The sequence below is a fragment of the Rasamsonia byssochlamydoides genome (genome assembly GCF_041956645.1).
Source record: "Rasamsonia byssochlamydoides strain NRRL 3658 unplaced genomic scaffold VTN77scaffold_24, whole genome shotgun sequence".
Lineage (NCBI taxonomy): Eukaryota > Fungi > Ascomycota > Eurotiomycetes > Eurotiales > Trichocomaceae > Rasamsonia > Rasamsonia byssochlamydoides.
Genome location: NW_027192407.1, coordinates 100,576 through 116,429, shown reverse-complemented (window position 1 = coordinate 116,429; position 15,854 = coordinate 100,576). Strand labels below are relative to the sequence as shown.

Below are 15,854 nucleotides of genomic sequence, written 5' to 3'. Positions count from 1 at the left end.
GCCCTTCTTCTTTGCTAACTGACTAGTACTCCATATAATAATAAGTAGTTTGTAGTGTCTGGAGATGAACATGGTCATTTTTTGTACTTTTATGAAATTGAAAAAAAAAGATATATTTTGGATGCATTTATATTTCTAGCAAAATAATGTGGTGTTGCCGAGTCCGGCAACGCTCAGTGGGGAATTACTAGAAAGGAAAGAATGAAGCCGTTCAGATCTCTATATTGAACCTCTCTAACTAGACGACCTGGTTGTGTGTGAAGGAGGTAGGAGGAGGTTTGGGCGCACGGGCCAACGGAGCTGACTAAGCGTGTGGCCGGGAAGCCGGCTGCACCGAGATGTGGAACTTTTTTCCCTGAAATTGTGGCTACTGAAATGTCTCCATTCCTACTGACTCCCGTAGTGCTGCTGCTACCTAGGTGCATACCTAACCTCGAACTACCTGACTCAGCGAGGGGAGGACAATGGGATTGGTATACGAACTACTCTGTACTCTGTACGCGATGGCAGAATTTTCGGAGTACTGCGCCCCACATTTAGCAGTTCAATGTTCTGCATGTGAGATATGGAGGTAGTTCCAACGCTCAAGTTACCTCGTAATAGCCGATTGGATGCGTATGTTTATGTCACCGCCTACCTGTACCTACCTGTGCCTACCTGTGCCTACCTAAGGTACTCCATACATGCCTAAAGGCTAACGAAATACTGGTAAGGCTACCTGACTCAGGGCTTCAGACATGTTCATTCCGATTGGACCGCCTCCCCTCACCACGTGGCAGCTGGGTCAGCCCCGGCTCCCGGCGTCCCCGCATCCCCACTCAGCCAACCGGGACGCCATCCATGGAATTGGAAAGCTCACTCCGAGACAAACGAGACAACGTGTCAAGAAATATGCAGTGATAAGGTTGCCGATCAGTCTGCCTAAGGAAGGAAGCTGCATGCCTGAACTGGTGGGACACGGCTATGAGTGTAAGTATTCCTATTGGCTCAGTCGTATATGTATAACCAACTGACTCTGTTGTCACAATACTATGAATTGTGAAGACAGGGCTTAGTCTTGACGATTTGCCTACATTGCCTGCCTCCTAATGTGAGGTTGTAACCAGTCAGTCTGATATTATTGGCAGCATATTATGGAGACCCCATGGAGACTGAAAGAACTGATGGCAGAGGCCGTAGGCGGTGAAGGACGACAATATGGCCGTGGACGTGTCATGGCATGTCCATTACAGTGCTGCCTTTTTTAGAAAAACGCGACCTCACCTTTAATGTAAGTAGATACAGAGGGGATGAGACGTGTGAATAATGTGGAAAAATCATGCAAGTACCATTAGGAGACGTGAATAGGAATCAGACAGCTTGCTTCACTCCTGGCCTCAACTCATTGGCTCCAGACCTGTGATCATACCTCACTTCACCTCTTACATTCACCTCTCTTCCACGTCACCCTTACTGCTTATTCACCAGACTGGTTATAAAATTTCATTATCTTTTGCCATGACATTTGTTGAAGACTTAGAGGGAGATTATATTGGAAGGCTAACAACTGCTCTATTGAAATTAAATAAGAAAGATGGAGGAAGAACAGAAACATAGGCTTTTTATAAGTCAAAACCCCCATATTCGGTATATTTCCATCACCTTCCTTTGACGCAGGTAGCTGCAGGCTTCACAATCAGATCGACCGACAACATTCATTCACCTTAAATGCTCTGCATTGCGCCTTCCTGGCGAACTGGATCCCAGTTCGGAGTTGCCCGTTTTCTGAGGAATTCTTTTATTTATATCATGCCCTTTTTCTTTTGTGTGGTGCTCTCTTTTCTTCCCTCGTTTCTCCTTCTCTGGTACGTTACGAATCGAAAGACGAGCAAAACACGACGTGGATCATCGCCTGAGGATTCTTCTCGCTGCCAGTCTATAATATCTCCTTCAGCAGGACGCTGTGGGCATTGCTTTTGCAAAACTGTTTATAGAAACAGCACGACTCATGGTTCCCCCTCCTGTATCACAGCCGACGGGAATGCAACTGTATCGAGCCCCATCACTCTTCCAACCGCATCGCGCACGGCAAGCCCTCCGCGATGCGCATGAAGGGAAAATTCCGCCGCTGTACGGCTTCTACCTTGGCCTCAGCTCCGTCGAGCTCTCCAGGCTGGTGGCACCCCTTGGCTTTGACGTCGTCTGGATTGACTGGGAGCATACGTCCTGCAATGTAGAGGCCATGACAACTGTAGGTATTGCCTGTCTTGCGCTACTCGTCCACATAGTCCGGTGTGACGATCGGCTTACACAAGCGGTGGCAGATGGTCCATAATATCTCGTTCATGAGCGAAGGCAGGACGATACCATTCGTTAGGTGAGACGCTCCAAGATCTTGATAGACATGGTATTCTTTCTGACGACATGGCAGAGTTCCCGGCCACGAGCATTCGGCCATTGGATACGCCCTCGATGCCGGAGCCAGCATCATCATCCCACAGGTCAACACCGTCGAAGAAGCTCGATTCGTCATCTCTGCAGCCAAATTCGGGCGCCAGGCTCGAGGTAACCGATCGGCGCCGCCCTATCGTCTGCTAGAAGGCATCACAGACGCGCGCCTCAACCCCGACCGGACGGCACACCAAAACTGGAACGACCAGGCAGCGATCATAATCCAGATCGAGTCGCTCGAGGGGATCGACAACCTCGACGCCATCCTCACCGAAGTCCCCGAGATTGATGCCGTCTGGCTGGGCACGCTCGACCTGCAGGTGTCAATGGATCTGACCGTGAAAATTCTGGCGCCGCAGACAGACCCGGAATTCGTCGCCGCGAAGGACAAATATGAACGCATCTGCAGGAAGCATAACAAACCCATTGGCGGGTTTGTCGGGGGCAGTCCCGAATTGATGAAGATATCGGGGGAAGGGAAGGCTTTTCTGGTTGTTGGTTGTGATGTGTTGGGGATCCTTACACAGCTCGACCATCTGGCGCGGGCGAAGGAGGTGTTCCAGAAGAAGCAGACAAACTGAGTGGCGAATCATCATGGACAAATCTGGCAGATTGATTCTTATTTCTAATATGCTGGACGCCTCTTAAAGGTAGTTGGATACAAAATATGGCATTTGATGCTGGAAGACATAAACACTTCAGGAACTGAATCTTTACTAAAATACCTACCCTGAACGAGCTTCGCACTCATGACACTGTATATTTTTGAATGTATATGTGAATGAAGGTAGGTATCCTACGTGAATACTTTTTTACGTATTTCCTTATCCATTTCTATCTCTGTCGATTTGTTTTTGCCTATTCTTGATTTCTTTTCTTTCCTTTTTTTTTTCCCCTGCTACTACTTACCTAGATATGTGTCAGGGCTCAGGAAAAACGAATCGAATCCTATTAGCAGCTGTCTAACAGACTAAGATTCGAAGCTAGAAAGGAGAGAAAAGAAAACTTCGAAGACTGTGGGAAGGGTGTGATATACGGTAGTGTAGTATCCAAGTCATTTGCCTCTTTCCTAATTTTGAAGGCACTAATGTGGTTACCTAGGTAGAGATGCAACATGACTACTTACTTATGAACTGTACATCTCTGAACTGCACTGTCATACTATCTTTCTACTGTTTCCCTACACTTTTCCCTACTACTTCCCTACTGTTTTTCCCACTGTCACTCCACTAGGTTTTCCATCGCTGATCTCCTACTAGGTTATTGCTGTTGTTGAATTCTCACTCCAACACACTAGGTATCTCCGCCGCCAATGACATCTGCTTTGAACCTGCCAATCATGTGCTTATTCTGCACTAATCACCAGCGCCCAGTGGATTCTCCCCTACCCATAGTTGCTTGCGGTTAGAGTTCGGAGTACTCCGCAAATTACTATCCAGTATTATTATTGGGTCTTGGAAATACAGGACATACACCTCATTGTGCATACATACTTGGGCTGCAAGGCTCCGACGCCCGCCCATTGGTAACTGTTCAAACACTATGCAAAAAAAAAAAATCCAAAAGTCTCATACCGAATCATTTGTTGTGTTGGTTGTTTGACAGTGAACTCCTTCAGTCCCCGAAACCAGCCGTACAGCAGTGAGTGAAGAGATATAAATCTGGCTTTCTTCCTCCATGGGTGTCAATTCTGTTTGCACACCGTCTCGTAATTGTGCTTGTCAGCCTTGTTAAGATTTACCAGTCACACATCTTACCTCTCGTTATTGACTTGAAGTTACTTACTCCTTCTTTGTCGATCTCAAATCCATCTGTCTTGAAATAAACTGTCGTCTTAGACATCCTGTCCTTGTCATGGCCAACAATACAAAGTCTTCATTTACCAGCACTATGACGAGAAGCCTCTATCTTATCAAGGAAGATGGCACGTCCAGTATGGTCATGGAAGACCGTCGTCCTTCGACCACTACGACTGCCAGCCAGATAGGCTCAGGAAATGTTGACCATGCCACGCCATCTCCTGAGAACGATGACAGGGAAAGGAACCTGCCGGAAGACGAGTGTGTTCTTTTCTCACCCTCTCTCCATCTTCAAGAATGAATTTGATATGCGCCCACATCACTGAACCATCTCACTAAATCGTCTATTATATCAAGACCCACATCTCCCATGTCAACCACCGCTCAAAGGTCTATGTCTGAAGACCTCATCCACGCCGGCTCATGGATCGATCAAGGCCGTCCACGGATCTCAAACATTCCACATCGCCAGCCTCCTAGAGCCGAAAGGAGACACCGTCCCCAGACCCAGCTGCGAGCCTACCTCCGACAAGAACCGCAGAAGGACCCGTGGAATGCCTTTGTTGCGCAGAACAGAAAGTCGAGCTAACACTAATTCTTACGATGATACCTACCTATGAATGTTCGGACCTATGCTCGTGTGCTGCCAAATCAGTCAACATATTAACATGTCACGGCACAGCCACTCCTTACCTCCTTCCTATTTCGGGATTGTTTCTTGTTTCTTTCCTTCTTCTCTTCTTCTTCTTCTTTTTTGTTCAGTTCGGTTTTCCTCATTGCTATTTTGAAGATTCTTTGTCTGTCTCTGATGTTGAACTTTATATTCCAAAAAAAAAAAAGGAAAAACCATTATCATTATTATAATGATCTCCATTGAAATATACCCCCATATACCTCCAACATCAAGCGTCAGACAACTCGCTGCCAGGCACATAACGTAACAAGGCCAGTCCCCAGATGCCTAGGCCAAATGATGAAAGGCCCTTTTGCTTGTTTAGTTTGAGTTTGAGGTTCTGTTTCTGTTTCGAGCGACGAAGGCATTCCATGGCTCTTTCTGGGGTTCTTGTCTGAGGTAGGCTCGTAGCTGGGTCTGGAGTCGGTTTCTCTGGTGAACTGCTAGACGTGAGATGTATGAAGCTGGTAATGGCATTTTATCATCGACCCATGCGCCCACACGAAAGGTGTCTTCGGCTATGGTGTTCGAGTTAGGGGTCGAGAAAGCAGAGGAAGATCGCCTGCATTACAGAAACCAAACCAAGATTATTAGAATACAGCGCATGAAGGGATAGTAAGACATACCCATCTGGCAGGCTCATTTCTCTGTCTTCAGATGAAGGTTGAACAGTATCGAGACATCCCGAGCCTATCTGACTTGCAGTGGTAGTACTGCAAGGGTAATTGCCAGAGACTAATCCATTCAGACACTGGTGAGAACTCTGGCTCTGATCCACGCAGTAGATGCTCTCTCCCCCTGCGCAAGATGGAGATCGTTCAGTTGTTGCATGAGGTCGCTGGTAGATGTACCCTTCGAGTTGTCACCCATGATGGTAATGATAACGGATTTGAGATTGTTTTGTTTTTCTTTTCAGGATAGATGTTGATAAAAAGCGAAAAGAAAAAAAAAAGAAAAAAAAAAACGAAGAAGAAGAAGAGGACATAATTTTAAGTCCTTTTTAAGCCCACAGTTGACGGGCACTGGCCCCTCCAGCGAGGACTCGGGGGGTGTCATGCCCCCAGGAAAGACACACGCCCTTGTACACTGCAGGAATTTTCAGCATTGTCCGGTTTGACAGCTTCTGCAAGCGCAACTCTCCTGAACCTTCATGTGGATGCAACAGTCGGAAAAATAGGCATGCGTATGGTTTGCCCGGGCCAGTTTGACCAGAAAAAGGATCAATTTGCTGTTGTGTTGGATCTACTGAGGCGGTCGCATGCATGCCAACAACGATGTTGGAACCTACTCCCTACGATTCATGAATCACTTATACACCTAGGCACTTGGCATGTTTCCAAAAGCTTGTTGTAATTACCCATGCCCAAGGGTCTAACCACTTCGGGGTTTAGACTCCTTCAAAAATTATTATTTTTTTGGAGCATACCCTTCAGCTTGCCTCCCACCTGAATGCCAACTTGAAAAGCCACATAAATGGCTAAATTTCTACCTCAATTATCTCAACACCAGTATAATATATTTATATATAAAGCTAGAGAATGAATTTAGTAGGCTTATAGTACAATATATATAAATATAAGAGTAAATTTCTTATATCTTAATACTAAACCTGATTTTAGTATTAAATTTTTAGGCCACTTTTTTATTCTAAAGGATAGAACTATAAAAATTTAATTTTTTTTTTTGTTTCTAGCTTATAAAGAAACTTAGTTCTAGGCCGACTGGTCCTTGGGTTCCCCCGGCTCCCGGTTCACGCCGACAGTCAGGCAGGTCCAGGGCGCCAGCTGTAGCCAGCAGCCAGGCTGGGTGACTGACGTCAGAGGGGCGGCTTGAGCAAGTGTGATGGAACCGTCTCCATGGTAAAGCCGGTGCGGCGACGTTGCTGCAGGCAAGCTCGCTGGCTGGCGGCCCCCGTGCCAGCCCCTGTGCCAGCCTGACCACCTGCTTCCAGGCTATCAACAAACACAGATCTCAGCCTTGTTCGTCCTACGAAACCTACCATGTATTCCGTCATCCAGGATCTGGATCTGAACCATGCCACCCTATGAACTGAATCCTAAACACCGTTGGTGCTTACATTTTCCTGCATACCACTATCGAAATAGGTAAACTACCGTGGCTTACCTCTCCTCAATGACGTCTCTCAGTACCTACCTACCTAAGGTTACACAGGACCTAAGATATCCAACACCCCTAGAAAGCGGCAGGGGATATTCGAGGGAATTTCCTCGCAACGCAAATCCACTCGGGACTGACGGGATTCGCCAGCGCCAGAAGGCCAGAGGCTCTAGGTCGATGGCACGATGTGCCATATTGACGAGGAAGCGCGCCCTACCCAGTAGCACAAGCGACCGGAAATAATAATATTGCCTAGAACATTCATGGTGCATGGTGGGGAGGTTAGATCTAGTATTGAATACCCCAGAATCGGTATTCTCGGAACCCTGGGGCTGATGATCGTCACAAGCCCCGCATGTGCGGCTCTACCCAGTACGACAATTCTGCCCGATGGTCGCGATGGCTTTCCCCGCCGTACCTACCTAGGGTAGTCATGGCACCGACTCACACACTTGGACCAATGTGTGGTCAGTGGTCACTCCGAGGGCCGGCCCCGTACATGCTTGGATTCCAAACCTTGGTGACAACTTCAAGATCAGAACAGTATCCTCCGAATTCAATCAGGTGACAGGTTTGATGTGACCGCAGGCGTTGGCTGAACCTGACCACCAACCAGCAAATTGGTACAGCACACACAGGGGCAGACATCTTAGACAATAGAGATTGGCGAGACCCATCCCAAGTCCCTGCTTATCTAGACAACATTGTGATGAAAACCTTCCTGAGTATGAGTTTTTCGACCAGCCCTGGAAACTGTCCACGGGACAAACCTGATCACTTTCGGCAGTATTCCTAGGGCTAGGGCTTAGCGTAGGGCATAGAGTCAGGGCTGGCGGTCACCTGTTGAGTTGCCTCGTAAGGTAAGAAGCGATTGTCTGGCTTCTATTATTATCAGCCCCAGATGCCATAACCCAGATTCTGTAGGTACTCCGCAGGAGCCCCTCCATTGGGCATGCATGACATCGCAATCTGCCTAAGCGTCAAGACTCGGCTGTGTCGGCACTGACGTGCGGGGACGAACGCATCCCTGCAGTAGCGCTTATGTACGGGATGATTGGTAAATTATACAGTGCTGTACATAACGCTGTGATTCGCCAACCAAATCTGTGGTGATAGGTCGATCCATTACACCGTATGTACCGGGTGAAGGTATATTATTGATCCTCGTTCCGTCGACGCCACGTCCATATGAGATAAATCATGTGATTTTCACAATCATCTAGGTATCGTGATTCTTCCATCTCTTAGTCAATAATAAAAGGAGATAGGGTTTGCACCTGGCTCCGCTCTACCTGGTTACAATGGACAAGAGAGGGAGAGAGAGAGAAGAAACGACTTGACAGGCACATTACAGAGAAAAAGAATCCCATGATTTCCATGGATTCAAATATTCCTGAAGTAAAATACATCCATCCACTTGTTCATTCCCCCCATTGAGAATCTATCAGCTAGACTATTGAGAGGGAAGATTCTCGTCTGAGAGACCGTGTCTAGTTGGTAGTTGTAGTTGCTGTACTATTGCCTGCCGCAGAGCCAGCAGCAGCGGCAGCGGCACCAGCACCAGCACCGCCTGCAGCACCCGTCGCACCTGCCGCAGCAGCGCCAGCATTGTTGTTCTTGCCTTTCTTCTTGTCTTTGTCCTTCTTAGCTGCCTTATCTTCTTTCGTAGCTGCCTTCGTTTCCTCGTCGCGCTTGATGGGCAAAGCCTCCACTGGCAAAGCGGACTCGTCGGTGTTGTCGCGGATTCCTAACTCGCTCTCCAGCGAAGAAAGGAGGGCTCCCAGCGGGTTTGTCGAGTCTGCATTGTTCGATGACGCGTTGTCGTTGCCATTGGCATTGGCATTGCCATTGTCAGACGCTGCACTGCTTGACGCTCCAGCATCAGCTGCTCCGGTGCTATCGCTGCCAGCTTTGCCATTCTTTCCATTCGCGCTACTCGCACCATTGTTCAGCGACGTGATAGTGCCTGCGTCCGGGTTCGTTGTAGCGGCGGCAGTGCTGTTGCTGGCGGCAGTGCTGTTGCTGGCTGCAGCGCCTGCGCCGACTGCACCCTTCTTCGATCCATTCCCATTCTTGTCCTTATTTCCCTTGTTGTGGTGGTTCCCCGTAGCAGCTACGGTGCTGTTGCTGGCTGTGCTATTTGCGTTGGCTGCACCCTTCTTCTTTTCTTTGTCATCTTTGGTCTTCTTGTCGTTCTTGTTATTCTTGTCGTTCTTGTCCTTGTCATTCTTATGCTCGCTCGTCTTGTTTGCCCGGACTTCAAAGGTCAATGCTTCAGCGATGGGGCTCCGCCTTTCAAACTGGGGAACGCTCCTCTCCACGGCGTTGACATGAGCAGCAGCAATATTAGCCCCACTACCCTGTAAAGCTATCAGTTTTGAATCGAGATAGGACGACTAACTCAAGCACATACAACAAAACGACCGCGAAGACTCTTCGTGTCAAGCCCAGCCTCAGCACTGACAAAAGAGAGGCTGCTCAATAGACCAAGGGCAAAGAACCCAGCAACTTTGGACAAATGCATTTTTGGTAGGAATGGGGATGTCGTGGTCTAACCAGCAGACCGCGAAGAACAGAAGAAAAAATGACAACAGTAATTGAAAAGAAAAGAAAAGAAAGGGTGGAGGTCGTCACCAGGACAGATCTTGAGTAGAGAATGACCCAGCCATCTGCAGAATAGGCCTGGACTTGACTTTCTTTATATGTATGCCATTGCCTACCACGACAATATCAAAGTCGAATTCTATCCCGTGTCAGCGGAATTCTGATACAAGTGGAGTCCAGAATTAACCTTGATCAGCAGGGTCCAACAGCGCCTGGGACGACTTAAGCAGCCACATTCAGCCCGGGCACGACACTATTGGATCAGAGCACGTATGCACTCCGCTATCGCTCCAGTTGACACAAAAGCAGATTGGGATCTGCTGCTGTTTAAACCTAATTTGGCCCCATCTGTGTTCCATAAACGGTCTCAAAAAGGATGGACGTCGGGTCCATTGTTGTCTCAGTGATACTAAGAGAGAAAGTGGAGGGGAGGTCGCTACATCAGTCAGACGCGTAGTGTTTTAAGCAGGGGGGTTCTCTATATAGTAAGTTCAGTATGTACCGTACTACGTACGGAGGACATGGGGGGGGGGAAGGCTTTTGTGGCCCGAGCTATAAAGGAAATATGAGTTATAGGTATTATTTCTGCAACAGGGGTTGTTCGATTCTGAAACGTGCAGAGTCGTGTGTCAAGAATCGGGCAATGAATCGGAAAAAGGGAAAGAGCAATGCGCTAGCGAGACTGCCCAGCATCGCGGTTGCCTTTTTCGTCCCGCTCATTAGGGAGGTATAATTTTATTCTTTCTATTTCTTTTTTCTTAAAGTATTGACATTATTTCCCAATTGAGGTTGATCAAACGGTCCATGTCTTTGATTAGTATCCATGACTGTACGGAGTACAATAGTAGCAGTACATGTTACCCCACACTCATCATCGACAGTGGAGAAGGGCATGGATCCCCGCCCACCGAATCTCGGCGCCTTTATTTTTAGGGCTTGCGTTACTTTAAAAGTGAATAGCATTTGAGCTTAAGAGTCCTCACATAACTTGTCATGATGCAGTCTACGGAGTACTCCGTACATATGGATGTAGCTATTAAAATAAGATGTGAGATGTGTATGACATAATTCAGAAACGTAGATTGCTTCTGATAGGATTCTGCTTACAGAACATGAGATACATCCTGTTGCAGGACTTTGAGGTTATCGTTATGATCATTTCCATTGCAAGTGATCTGGTGATCTTTTCTAGTATTATGAGAATCGAAGTTGTAGAGAGACATGGGAGAGAGTATTAATATTTTCTCTGTGTTTACTGGGCAATACCTGTGTCCGAAGGTAGACAGAGGAGGATTCCACTAGTGTGTTGCTCTTAGATAAATTACAAAGTTCTTTTTCTCTTTTTCTTTCTTTCTTTCTTTCTTTCTTTTTTGTTTGTGGGGAGTGTCTATATGTACGGTACGTGTCTATTTATGATCACTGTCTACATGTAATAACAGTAATGTTGATGGGATGGGTTTGAGTAACTCGCGAAAACTCAGACCAGTCATCTTGATGGCTCGTGTTACTTCGTCGAAAGTATCCCATTGTAGTACGTCTGATGCTCATCGAGAAGGGAATACGTTTTCACGCTGTGAGACTCGAAGGATTGGATGTAAGTTGAGTACTCTCTCTACTTCGCGGTGTATGAAACACACATCTCAAATGGTAATATCGATGAGAGGCGGAAGAATAAATGAATTGCCAGCATCGAGCAAGTGAGATAAAACGGAGGTTGCGAACTGGTACAAGTTACACACAGGACTATACACACGGCAACGGTTTGTCGGCTACCTAGGGTGAAGAGGTTGGCAGAACGTTGATTAGGCATCCATCATCGATCTTGTCTAGTTCCATGTCCATGTTCAGACCCATTCTTCGCAGGAGACCAGCTCTGGATGCAATGGCCCAATGACGAAAAGATAAAATGAGGAATGGTATCTCCCTCCAATACGAATTCCTTGAATATCTACAGGCACAACATTAACATTAACAAAGAAGGAGAAAGTCCAGTAGGAAGTGCGCCTCTAACACCGGAAAACAAAAACAAATCCTCTATGCTACCGCTCATTTGTTGTGTATCAACAAGTTATGGATAGAGTCCCAATGGTCGGAGTCAACGTATCTAGCAGAAGACGGGATCAGTATGATATCAAAGCATCAGAGAAAAAAAATCGTCACTTACATGTACGTCATGCTGCTTCTCAGACTTGACATGATGCTCTCGGGGTGCCAGCGGAAAATATACATGACAAAGGCCCAGCTGAGACTGGCGAAGACGGCCCATGCATTCTCTCTGATCTTTGTCCGGGCTTCTGGCGTAATCAGCGACGAGAGTGGGTGCATATCGGGCTCGATCGCCAGCTTGGCCAGAGCCAGCGCCACTCGAGCAAAGACGTAGATGACGATCTGCTGGCTGATACTGCCAGAATTGCGTCCGAACACAACATATCCGCCCAGCAAGCCCGCGACAAAGGTATCATATCGGCCCTCTTTTCCGCTATTCAAGTATTTCAGGGCAAACAATGTGCTCTTGTATATCGTGGCGAACGTCGCAAGGTTACGGGCGTGCTGTTGTGTGGCCTTGAGGACCAGTTTGATCTTCTCACGGAAGCTAGATACAATGTTGTGTCAGTATGATCCCCAGCGAACAGGAAAAGGACAGTACTCACGTTCCCGACCGATAGAGGAAGATCATGCTACAGAAGGAAATTCATCAGTATTCCGACCTGCGCTACTTCATATCATAACCATTCGCTGAGACTGCTTACACCAGGGCGTGCGGAAAGCGCACTTTGGCACCGTAGATGGCACCATTGCGGGCAGCTTTGACGAGGGCGAAAAGAGAAGCGAGGTCAGGGTTCAGCACAAGCGCATCCAGTTTGTCCTGTATCCAAGAATCAGCAGGAGCCTTGAAACGTCCGTGTGGAACGCCATCTACCATAATCGAAGCCATTGCATCCATCGCGGCCGCGACCTCGGCTGCAGTCTACTCAGCAGCAGACCTGAACTGAACAGCGTCGTCGCGTCGTCGTGATCATGTGTTGAGCAAGCCAAGTATCGACTGGCACCAATCGACTCGCAGGAAAATTGGTATGAATATAAAAGAAGAATAATTCAAATATCTGGCAGCTTCATGGCGATGTTTTGGTCGGTTGGAATCAATCGGGAAACCTCGTCCCATCCCACCGGATCGACCGCGCATCCTCGGCATGTGAGAATCCCATTCCCGCTGTCTTCCCCGGCACAACGTCACCGCTCACGTGATTCTATTCTTGCCTGAGGCATCAACATCGCGTCGTCAATGAACATTTCCTTGTTCCTAAGTACAGTCCAGCTCCGACATGTCTTTATAGCTTAACCCACACATACATTCCTCGAAATTTCCCTATTATTGTCTAGATCTTATCTATTGAGTAATTACATCATTCTTCATCCTCATCAATCCCGTCTTTGTGGAATAATCCAATTGTCATCGTCCCTATTGTTACATTCATATCTCACTAGTAATAATATACCTACCTACTACATACATCCACTCAGCATGGGTCCAAGACTCACCCAAGCTCAACGCGAGCAGATCACCGCCGCGCTGTTCCGCCAGGAACCGTACCCGGAAATATGCGCCAAATTCAACATCTCCGACCGGAATCTGCGGCGCATTGCACATTGTCTGCGGACGTATGGCACCACGATGCCTCCCAAGCAGGAACCGGCCAAGCCGATGGGTCGACCGAGGAAGATGAACGATGAAATGGTTGAAGTACGTACTTCGTCATGAAAACTATTGCCATACGCCAATTTCTTGATTTTTATGGGCTTCGATTCCACTATCATGTCATCTCTCTCTCCTTTCTTTTACGCAATATAGATCAACGTCAATGAAGCTATTTCAATATTCCACAAGTTTAATATATCCACAGATTCTGTGAATTCTACTCGACAACACATTAACGAGAGATGACTTCCAGGAACTGCGCCGATATGTCGAGACACATCCCCTCGCGGGACTCAAAGACATCCAGGCGCATCTGCAGAGTAAATTTCAGTTCGACACCGGCCGCGCGTTGATCTCGCGCCGCTTGCGGGAGATGGGCTACTCGCTCAGCATCATCTCGCGGGGCGTCACCTCCGTGGAGAAGGACAACCTGCCCCTGCTCACGCGGGAAGACACCCAGCGGCTGCTCATGGACCCGAGCTCGAATGGGATCATCAGGACAGGGTCCGGATCGGTGTATGCGTGGTTGAGGACGTCTGTACCGGTGCCGCGTCGTGCGCCGACGAAGAAGACGCAGCAAGCTGTTGCGACACCCGCAGCTGCAGCCACACCAGCGCCAGCTCCAGCTACCACAGAACAGGGGCAAGACCTGCCCTTGAATCACGCAAGCTTTGCTCCAGAGGGTACGGAACAAGCTCAGGGACAGAGTCAAGGCCAGACACCTGCCCCGACGGAATCGCCTTCGGTCATTGACAGCGGAGAGTCGACTCCGGCTGCAGCGCAACAAGTATGACGCCTGTCACCGCGCAGGCAGGGTTGGTCATAATTGGGAATAGGAGCTGGAGAGAAAGGGGTTAATATCAAATCATTTTACTTGCTTTCATTTTATTAATATTATCCGTGTATACAAATCTGGTCGATATCTTGGTCTGTGAGAATATTTTGGATATGCGTGTTGCCAGGATTAATTATCTACGGAGTCAGGGCGGGAAAAGTTACTTGTTAGATTGAATGCAAAACTTGAGAAATATAAGAAATATGTCCAAGCGTCTTGTACCAACGTAATCATCGTAGCTGAAGAAAGAAAAGAAAGAGGAAAAGAAACCAACCGATACCATCCTCAACGCCAAATTGAACATAGTATGAAACAATCACACGACGCACAATTTTACGTCTTTTTTCAGCTCGTCCGTTGTCTTTTCCTGCCCTCATCTCCCGAAACTTCGTCCACATCCATCATATCCACATCCGAGCCGTCATCATCCGAATCAACGCCCGCCCGTCTCTTCAGCCCCTTCATCTTCCTCGTCTGCAGCTTGCTCAGATCCTGCTTGCCGAGGTGCACACGACCGATCTTGTCGCCGATCGCGTCCATGCCGATGTTCTTCTTTGTCTTGGCCTCCTCGTTCGGCCGCTTGCCCTGCTTCATCGCCTCCTTCATGACGTCCGGATCCGCGAGGCGCACGCGGCCGACCCGGAAGTCGAATTTGGGGCCAATCTCGTCGAGCTCGACGCGGGGCAGTTTGTGGCCGCTCCGCCGCGTGCGGATCTTGTACCATCGCAGGTGGATTACCGGGTTCAGGCCCTCGCCTGCTGGCTCCTCCGCCGCAACCATCATCATGTACTGCAGTCCCTCGACGTCTAGCTTGTCGGCCTCTTCGCCCTTGAACATGTCCAGGAAAATGCTCTTGATCATCTGATACGTCCCCGACGTCGCATCGTCCCAGATGCTGCCGGCGAAGAGGATCATGGGCCGCAGCCCGATCCCGATGTGCATCTTCAGCGCGTTGGTCGGCGTGACGGGTTCGCCGTCCGGCTGCGGCAGAAGCAGCAACTCGACCATCTCCATCACCTTAGCATTGTAGATTCGGGCTAGAGTCAGGCAGTTGGGCCGCTTCTTGTTGCTGCTGCCGAACGCGACGATGCCGCACTCATTCTTGGTGGCCAGGAACTCCAGGCTCTCGGTGCTCTCGAACGGGTGGATGTTGTCGTTCTTCCGGTTGAACAGCACCGAGTGCGGGTTCGTCAGGCTGTGGAAGGTCTTGAGGACGGTGTTCAGCGGCACGGGGCACTTGGTGCCGTGCAGCAGGAGCGTGCGCTTCGGCGGCTCGATAAGCTGAGGCTCCCGCTTCTTGAGGATGCGGGCCGCGCGGGCATTTTTCGGTTTTCTGAGCAGGAGACAATTTAGCATTCAACCGTTTCGGGTGATGCAATTGCATCTGATTTCTTCGGGTCAAGAACTTACACTTCTCGGAGCATCGTGGCTGTTCTCGTGCTTTGTGTGACGAGTGGTGTCTGCAGAGTATGATGGTGACTTTTTGGTGTTAGAAAAAAGTTTTGGGCATTTCTTGGCAGGTTCCCCGACGCTGCCTTATCGATAAGCTTAATCTTTGCTCCAATCAGACCTGCAATCTGCAATCCCTTTTCAAGTATTCTATGGCAGGGAAGGGGGAAAAAAACAAGGACAGCTGTTAATTAGGATACCATTGACCTCTGCCGGAAAGTGTTGGAAGAGACATTGATACTCCAGGTC

The 15,854-nt window shown here is 48.4% G+C and overlaps 7 protein-coding genes across 7 annotated transcripts; 3 read left to right on the top strand and 4 right to left on the bottom strand.

Annotated features, from left to right (window-relative positions):
• Window positions 1-547: 547 nt before the first annotated feature.
• VTN77DRAFT_3445 (uncharacterized protein) lies at window positions 548-3,011 on the top strand (the record flags this gene model as incomplete). The annotated part of the gene is made up of 6 exons (XM_069419394.1): window positions 548-558; window positions 604-672; window positions 728-969; window positions 1,980-2,230; window positions 2,304-2,356; window positions 2,411-3,011. 6 exons carry the CDS (start codon window positions 548-550, stop codon window positions 3,009-3,011), a joined length of 1,227 nt encoding a protein of 408 aa, XP_069278469.1.
• A 1,273-nt stretch (window positions 3,012-4,284) lies between these two features.
• On the top strand, window positions 4,285-4,818 carry VTN77DRAFT_3444 (uncharacterized protein; the record flags this gene model as incomplete). Its single annotated transcript, XM_069419393.1, has 2 exons — window positions 4,285-4,490; window positions 4,587-4,818. The coding sequence occupies 2 exons, from the start codon at window positions 4,285-4,287 to the stop codon at window positions 4,816-4,818; spliced, it is 438 nt and encodes a 145-aa protein (XP_069278468.1).
• A 1,796-nt stretch (window positions 4,819-6,614) lies between these two features.
• VTN77DRAFT_3443 (uncharacterized protein) lies at window positions 6,615-6,938 on the bottom strand (the record flags this gene model as incomplete). Its single annotated transcript, XM_069419392.1, has 3 exons — window positions 6,615-6,686; window positions 6,752-6,843; window positions 6,902-6,938. 3 exons carry the CDS (start codon window positions 6,936-6,938, stop codon window positions 6,615-6,617), a joined length of 201 nt encoding a protein of 66 aa, XP_069278467.1.
• Window positions 6,939-8,510: 1,572 nt separating this feature from the next.
• On the bottom strand, window positions 8,511-9,544 carry VTN77DRAFT_3442 (uncharacterized protein; the record flags this gene model as incomplete). Its single annotated transcript, XM_069419391.1, has 2 exons — window positions 8,511-9,380; window positions 9,434-9,544. 2 exons carry the CDS (start codon window positions 9,542-9,544, stop codon window positions 8,511-8,513), a joined length of 981 nt encoding a protein of 326 aa, XP_069278466.1.
• Window positions 9,545-11,670: 2,126 nt separating this feature from the next.
• VTN77DRAFT_3441 (uncharacterized protein) lies at window positions 11,671-12,559 on the bottom strand (the record flags this gene model as incomplete). Its single annotated transcript, XM_069419390.1, has 5 exons — window positions 11,671-11,728; window positions 11,789-12,217; window positions 12,276-12,302; window positions 12,375-12,490; window positions 12,545-12,559. The coding sequence occupies 5 exons, from the start codon at window positions 12,557-12,559 to the stop codon at window positions 11,671-11,673; spliced, it is 645 nt and encodes a 214-aa protein (XP_069278465.1).
• A 588-nt stretch (window positions 12,560-13,147) lies between these two features.
• Window positions 13,148-14,114, top strand: VTN77DRAFT_3440 (uncharacterized protein; the record flags this gene model as incomplete). Its single annotated transcript, XM_069419389.1, has 2 exons — window positions 13,148-13,366; window positions 13,575-14,114. The coding sequence occupies 2 exons, from the start codon at window positions 13,148-13,150 to the stop codon at window positions 14,112-14,114; spliced, it is 759 nt and encodes a 252-aa protein (XP_069278464.1).
• Window positions 14,115-14,501: 387 nt separating this feature from the next.
• Window positions 14,502-15,580, bottom strand: VTN77DRAFT_3439 (uncharacterized protein; the record flags this gene model as incomplete). The annotated part of the gene is made up of 2 exons (XM_069419387.1): window positions 14,502-15,489; window positions 15,567-15,580. The coding sequence occupies 2 exons, from the start codon at window positions 15,578-15,580 to the stop codon at window positions 14,502-14,504; spliced, it is 1,002 nt and encodes a 333-aa protein (XP_069278463.1).
• Between the last annotated feature and the right edge of the window lie 274 nt (window positions 15,581-15,854).